Genomic DNA, 6450 nt, shown 5'->3' with positions numbered 1-6450 from the left:
GAGGATTTTTGTTTTCTTTACATTGAGATGCAATCCATAACAAAGGCTGTGCTCTTTGATCTTCATCAGTTAATGTTTTAAGTCCTCTTCACTTTCAGCAAGCAAGGTTTTATCATCTGAACATCGCAGGTTGTTAATGAGTCTTCCTCCAATCCTGATGCCACGTTTTTCTTCATAGAACCCAGCTTCTCGGATTATTTACTCAGCATACAGGCTGAATAAGTATGGGGGAAGAATACAACCTTGTTGCACACCTTTCTTAATTTTAAACCATTCAGTGTCCCCATGTTCTGTTCAAACAACTGCCTCTTGGTCCAGGTACAGATTCCTCATGAGCACAATTACGTGTTCCGGAATACTCATACTTCACAGGCTGTAAATCTTTACAGAAGCTTTTCCCGAGTAGCATCTGGTAGATTCGAATTGTTAACCTTCCTGTTAGCAATCCAACTCGTAACCCACTACGCTACCAAGACTCCTTTAGTAAATGTTAGTTAATGGTAATATTAAATGCTCTTCAGTTTATTTAAGTTTCCTTCAATTTACTTAGGTACATCGTTTTGCTGTGAGTCTCTATGTCTTCTTCTTCTGTATACTAGAGCAATTATTGCAGCAATCTGAAACTAAAAACTAGAAGTACTCTAGAGAAATTTGAAACATTTTATTCCTTAGAAAAATTAGGGGGGGAAAACCCAACAGTACAAATAGGGATATTTAAGGATGTAATTTAAGGGATTTGTGATTAAAGCTGGTGAGGCCAAAAGTTATTACCATATAGGACGGCAGAGCTAGCCTGGGTCATGGTAACCTCAGAGAGCCTCTTTCTCCTTGGGAGACTCCCATTAGACAACAGAAGTAAAATTCTACCGAGCAAACTGATTTTATGAGGACTAAATCATGCCAGACCAATTTAATTTCCTTTTGTGACAGAGATAGGCTTCAGTGACATAGGGAAGCAATGGATATTAACAGTGGTGGTTTCAATTAAGTCTTAAATTCCAACCTACGCAATATTCTAAACTTCAGTGGACTCAGCTGGCTCACAGAGGTGATCGCTGAACAGCCAGAACCAGAGTCCCAACATGACTTAGGGAGTAAGGAGAAGGAGACACACAACTGTTTCCTTTGTGGAGTGGCAAGAACATGCCCCCTTCCTAGTCAAATGAAGAATCCATCCAGCAAATATTCATTGAACACATGCTACATACCAGGTCCTCAATATGGATGGGACTAAGAGAAACAAAGCGAGACTTAAAGGCAAGATATGCTTAAATAGAAGGAGTCCATGGTGTGATGGTTAAGCACTTGGCTCCTGACCAAAGGTCAGTGGTTCAAACCCAAGAGCCCCTTATGGGAAGAAAGGTGAGGCAGTCAGCTCCCATAAAGATTACAACTTTGGAAGTCTTATGAGGCAGTCTACTTTGTTCTGTCAGGTCTCTGTGAGTTGGAATCAACTCGTGGGCAATTCGTATGTTTAAATGGGTGCTTTTTGATAGATGTGGTTATGGAATTGAGGTGGGATGGGGGAGTACTTTGAATGGGATTCTATTCAAAGAAATGCAATCTTTGATGTGGGCCAGATGTTTCAATAAAGTAGGTCTATTTCCTAGGGAAGATGACAAAAAAATGGAAAGGAATATTTTTAGAGAAACTTAGGGATCCGAAAGCACTTGAGAGGATCTAGGTTAATGGATTCAAGTGGGAACACTTCAACAGCAACAACTGGGAGAGCAAAGAGGGAGAGAATCTAGGAAGAGCTGGCTGACAGAACTGAAGACCAAATTCAAGCCAAGGGCAGGGTTAGGAAGAGTAGTTATTCATTCAGAAAGTCCCAACCATGTGTCTTTGTGAAGCACAGAATATATGCAGGTGAATTAGACCCATCCCCTGCCCTCAAATTTCCTGTGGCTGAGGTGGCCAAGAGAAAAATGGCATCAATTTGATACTAAAGAAAAATAGTTGAGGACTCAGAAATTAAGGACTCTTGAGGACTGAGAAGTTGGGGGTAAGTAAGGATTCTAAAGTGGTTGAGAGATTGTCCATCCTTGAGCAATTTAACTTGAGACTCCATGTGCTTTGGGTAGATGACCTCCAAACTCACCCTTCTAGCTCTAAAATTCAAGTGAGGAAGCCATTTTGTTGGTTTCCAATACTGGACTCTCCTAAATGCAGCTCTTCCATTTGCTCTGTTAGAAAAAGACTGGTGTTTTAATGAATAAATAAATAGTCATTCTAGCTTCCTATCACAATATAGACACGGGCCATTAGCTGTATCCAGACTGAATTCATGGGTGGAACATTGGCAGGGAGTAGAAGAAAATAAGGAATCTGACTGAAACCCAGGAGATTTACAAGTACAGCTTACTTAGATGACCCACTCTGGCTAAAGATGACTGAGTCTTAGTCTGAAAACCTCACAAAAATCAAGATACTTTCCCAACATCCCTTGGGAATGCCCAGGGAAGCCTTGATGCATCTTGAACCTCAGTAATGTCTCCCACCCCCAAGCCTAGTTGAAACAAATTTCTAGGAAATTGAAAGGATTCTGCCCACAAGAGTTTTGCCAATGTAGGTGTTTTCCTGGGACTGGAACTTGAATGACGCAGGTGCTCTGAACCACCTACCTGGCAGGACTGTCCCATGCCTGACAGAGCACTATGAATGAAAGTGCTTATCTAGGCCCCACTTGTTGCAGGGACCAGATCTCAGGAGAGATGGGATATGACTCAGGAGAACAGATTAATAAATGTTTAGAAAAGACTAGAGAATCCTATAAGAACATATCTAAAACCAGTTGCCATTCAGCTGATTCCACCTCATGGCAATCCCGTGTGTGCGTAGAAGTAGAACTGTGCCTCACAGGGTTTTCAATGACTGATTCAGAAGAAGGTCCCCAAGCCTGTCTTCTGATGTGCCTCTGGCTGGACTTGAACCTCCAACCTTTTGGTTAGTAGTCAGGTATGTTAATCATTTGCATCACCCAGAGACTTCTTGTACGTATTAGCCACCCATAATGTCTTTCTCACACACACCTACACACACACACACACACACACACACACACACACACACCACATACAGTCACCAGGGCAATCTTTCCCTAAAGCTGTACTTTTTCACATTAGATCTTTTTAGCTTTATTTCCCTCAAGTGCAGTTTCAGCCTTTGATTCCACTGAGAAGTACCACACCTCCTGGAGAGATGCGGCCACACCTAACAGTCACCAGGTCCCTTTAGCAAGTTCATGTTTTAACCTTATTCTGACACTGAATCCAATCAACACATCATTTGGAAATGTGATGATTGTCAGGAAAACTAGAAATAAATAGAATATTATGTTCAGCACAGCTTTAACTGACCGTTCTCATAAAAACATTAGCCGCATAACCAGCATTGGTCCTAAAAGGAAACTGGAGAGGCCAGTTTTCAAGATTAAGGTTCCATCTCTCTTCTAGATTTGTTGTTGTTAAGTGCCGTTGAGTCGGTTCCTACCCATAGCGACCCTGTATAGGGTTTTTGAGAAGCGGCTGGTGAACAAAATCGGTTCCTACCGATTTTGCAATCCAGCGCATTAACTCACAGCGCCTCGCCGAGACTCCCTTTTTAAGATATATGGGTGGAACATTGGCAGGGAGTAGAAGAAAATAAGGAATCTGACTGAAACCATAGATTTAAGACTGTCTTTTAAAAGTAGTTCACATTTCACTCTTCCTCCTTATACACTATGCTTCGAATTAGCCTTATTTTATATGGTTATTGTTGTTAAGTGCCATCGAGTTGGTTTCGACCCATAGCGACCCTGTAAAGAGTGTTGAGAGGGGCTGGTAAGCTTGAACCATTGACTTTGCAGTTCAAACGACTTTGCAGTCCAGCGCATTAACACACAGTGCCACATCAGTACTAATATTTCATATTAGATTTCATTATTCAACAGAATTAAGAAACAGTTAAAACATTCTTGCTTTTGATCATATCCGTATAATAAGCTCTAAAGTTTTTTGTTTGTTTGTTTGTTTTCTCCTCCCTTTCAATGTAACAATATGCTTAGGATTAAAGATCAGTCTACAACAAGTAGTCTGTTTTCATCTCTACCCTACAAGTATTAGCGGATGCTCTTTTTTTAATATCCAGAAAATTCTTTTCGTATCCTTTTATTTCTACTAGACATGGGAATATCTAGGCAAGAGTATTTCACATATTTGTTGTTGTTGGTAAGTACCGTGGAGTCGGTTCCGATTCATAGTGACCCTGCACAGGGTTTCCAAGGCTGTAAATCTTTACGGGAGCAGAAAGCCTCATCTTTCTCCAGCGGAAGCGCTGGTAGTTTTGAACTGCTGACCTTTAGGTTGGCAGCCCCACTCGCAACCACTACGCTACCAGAGCTCCTTATAGCCTAGTCTAATTTTATGTGCTGCCTTATGTAAAGCATTGAAGCACCATGGGATGGGGAGAATAAAATCCAAACAACTGCTTGAAAAGTAGCCCTAAGTACTTCCCTGGTAGTGGGGAGGGCACGGAGCACTCTTTTTGCCCAGCATTAGGAATCTGGTTTTGTAGCCCACGAGGGGGCTCCTTGCCAACAGGCAGAAAGGCAAAGCGTCAGAGATGACTCCACCCAGGCAATCCCCGTCAGTGATTTTATCAGTAAATCTGAGGCAGAAGGGCCAGGTGGCCAGTGGATGAAGAAGTGGCCCAGCTGGATACGCAGGTGGCCAGAGAAAGAGACAGAGCAAAGCAAGGCAGACGCAATCCTAGCGGGTCCAGGACTGGAGCGGGCAGTGGGCTGAAAAACGGTTGGGGAAAAGTGCGCGGGCGAGGTGGGCAGTGCTCCCAATGATGGTGCATAGGTGGAGGCAAGAAAGTGTTGGGTTTCCCCGAAGCTCCGGAGATTAGCTCTCCTTGTGCAAGGGGATCTCGTGGACCCCGAACCTGGCGTGGGTCTGTCAGTCCAGCTCCTGTCTGTCTGTACGCCACCCAGGCGCTATTTTTTTCTCCTCTGGCACCCCCAGCCCTCCAAATTCCTATTCCCTTACTCCAGGCTCCCCGGCGCCAGGAGTGCGCAACTCGGTGTGTCTGAGGAGCCAGGCCACTCACCCGCGTGCAGGCCGCCTGACTCGGGGCCGGTGTCCGGGGCGGCGGCGCTGGGCGGTGCATCTGAGTCAGTGTAGGTGAGCCAGGTAGACTCGGTCTCTCGTGTCCAGCTCTCGTAGTAACGGGGCTCGATGGCATCAGCTCGGCTCCCGCCGCAACCCATCCTCCCTGCACTATTGGTGTGCCCAGCGGCCGCTCGGCTAGTGGCTCAGCCCGGGCGGTGCAGCCTGGCCCCGCAAATAGGCAGCGGCTGCATCGCGTCCCCTAGCCGCCCGCCCGCCCGCTTGCCAGCAGGCGTGGAGTCTGCCGCCCCCTCTGCCGCGCCCTCTCCTAGCCCGCCCCTCCTTTCCGCGTTCCGAGGCCCTCCCCTTCCCCACCTCTCCTTCTTGGCCTCCCCTTGCAGTCTCAAATTATCCTCCTCCCCCCCATCAAATCCTCACTTGCCTGTACCCTCCCTTCCTTTGTGCACCCCACCCACCAGGGAACAGGAGGAGCGGCCGCGGGTGGGGAGAGGTGGAAGATTGAAAGGGTCCTATGAGAGGTTTGGCTTTGCTCACCATGGGTACCTCACCTAGCTTCTTGAGTATCCATCCATTTATATCCATCCACCCACCCTTCCTAAGATCCACCTTCTGGGGGGAAACTAAAGTCTTTAGAAGGATCCCCAAGTTTCCTGTCACTTGTTCGGAAATCCATGGAGCCTGTGAACAAACTGAAAGAAAGTGTTACCACTAAGGCAGAGTCAAGGAGCAGCCAAATGCCTGGCGGTCTAAGCTGGTTTGGGGAATAGGGTGAAAGGCCTATGGTTTGAGAGTTCTGAGCTAGACACTTTTCTACTAACAACCCTCCCAGTTCTGTGATTCTGCATTCTCAAGAAAGCAAAAGAAGACAAGTAATCTCATGACATCCAACACCCCTTCTGGGTGGGACTGGTTGGCGACATGACTGGCTTCCCTCTCCAAGGTCTGGACTGCCTTGACATTGGGGGAGGGGAAGCCATGGTCCAGCTATCAGCCTTTCATTTATTCCCTATCCCTAGCCCATCCCCAGCCCCCTGTGGGTTCAGAGATATTGCTCAGACTTGGATGAGTTTACCTGTTTCAAAGAACACAGGAGAAAAAACCCTTAAAGAGAGGGCTAGGAAAGTAGAAAGCGTTGAAGAATAAATCCTCAATGGCCAGGCTCTACTAGAATAGAACATGCTGTAGAATAATTATCGTATCCATCCATTCAACAGATATTTATTGAAATAACTAGTACAGCAAATGTTTTCCTTGTATATATAATACACAATCAGCTGCCCTTGGTCGCCCCTCTGTCTGAGGACTATGTGGTCTGTCCTTAAATAGGTTCAGAGAC

The 6450-nt window shown here is 45.6% G+C and overlaps 1 protein-coding gene across 1 annotated transcript in view; it reads right to left on the bottom strand.

Annotated features, from left to right (window-relative positions):
- BAALC (brain and acute leukemia, cytoplasmic) overlaps positions 1–5254 on the bottom strand; it is a 126466-nt gene extending 121212 nt beyond the window's left edge. The window contains exon 1 of the mRNA XM_006830623.1: positions 5095–5254. Coding sequence (XP_006830686.1) covers positions 5095–5254 — 160 coding nt within the window. The remainder of the gene's footprint in view (positions 1–5094) is intronic.
- Between the last annotated feature and the right edge of the window lie 1196 nt (positions 5255–6450).

Source organism: Chrysochloris asiatica, unplaced genomic scaffold (genome assembly GCF_000296735.1).
Source record: "Chrysochloris asiatica unplaced genomic scaffold, ChrAsi1.0 scaffold00001, whole genome shotgun sequence".
In the NCBI taxonomy this organism is placed as follows: Eukaryota; Metazoa; Chordata; class Mammalia; order Afrosoricida; family Chrysochloridae; genus Chrysochloris; species Chrysochloris asiatica.
This window is presented reverse-complemented; position numbering and strand designations above follow the sequence as displayed.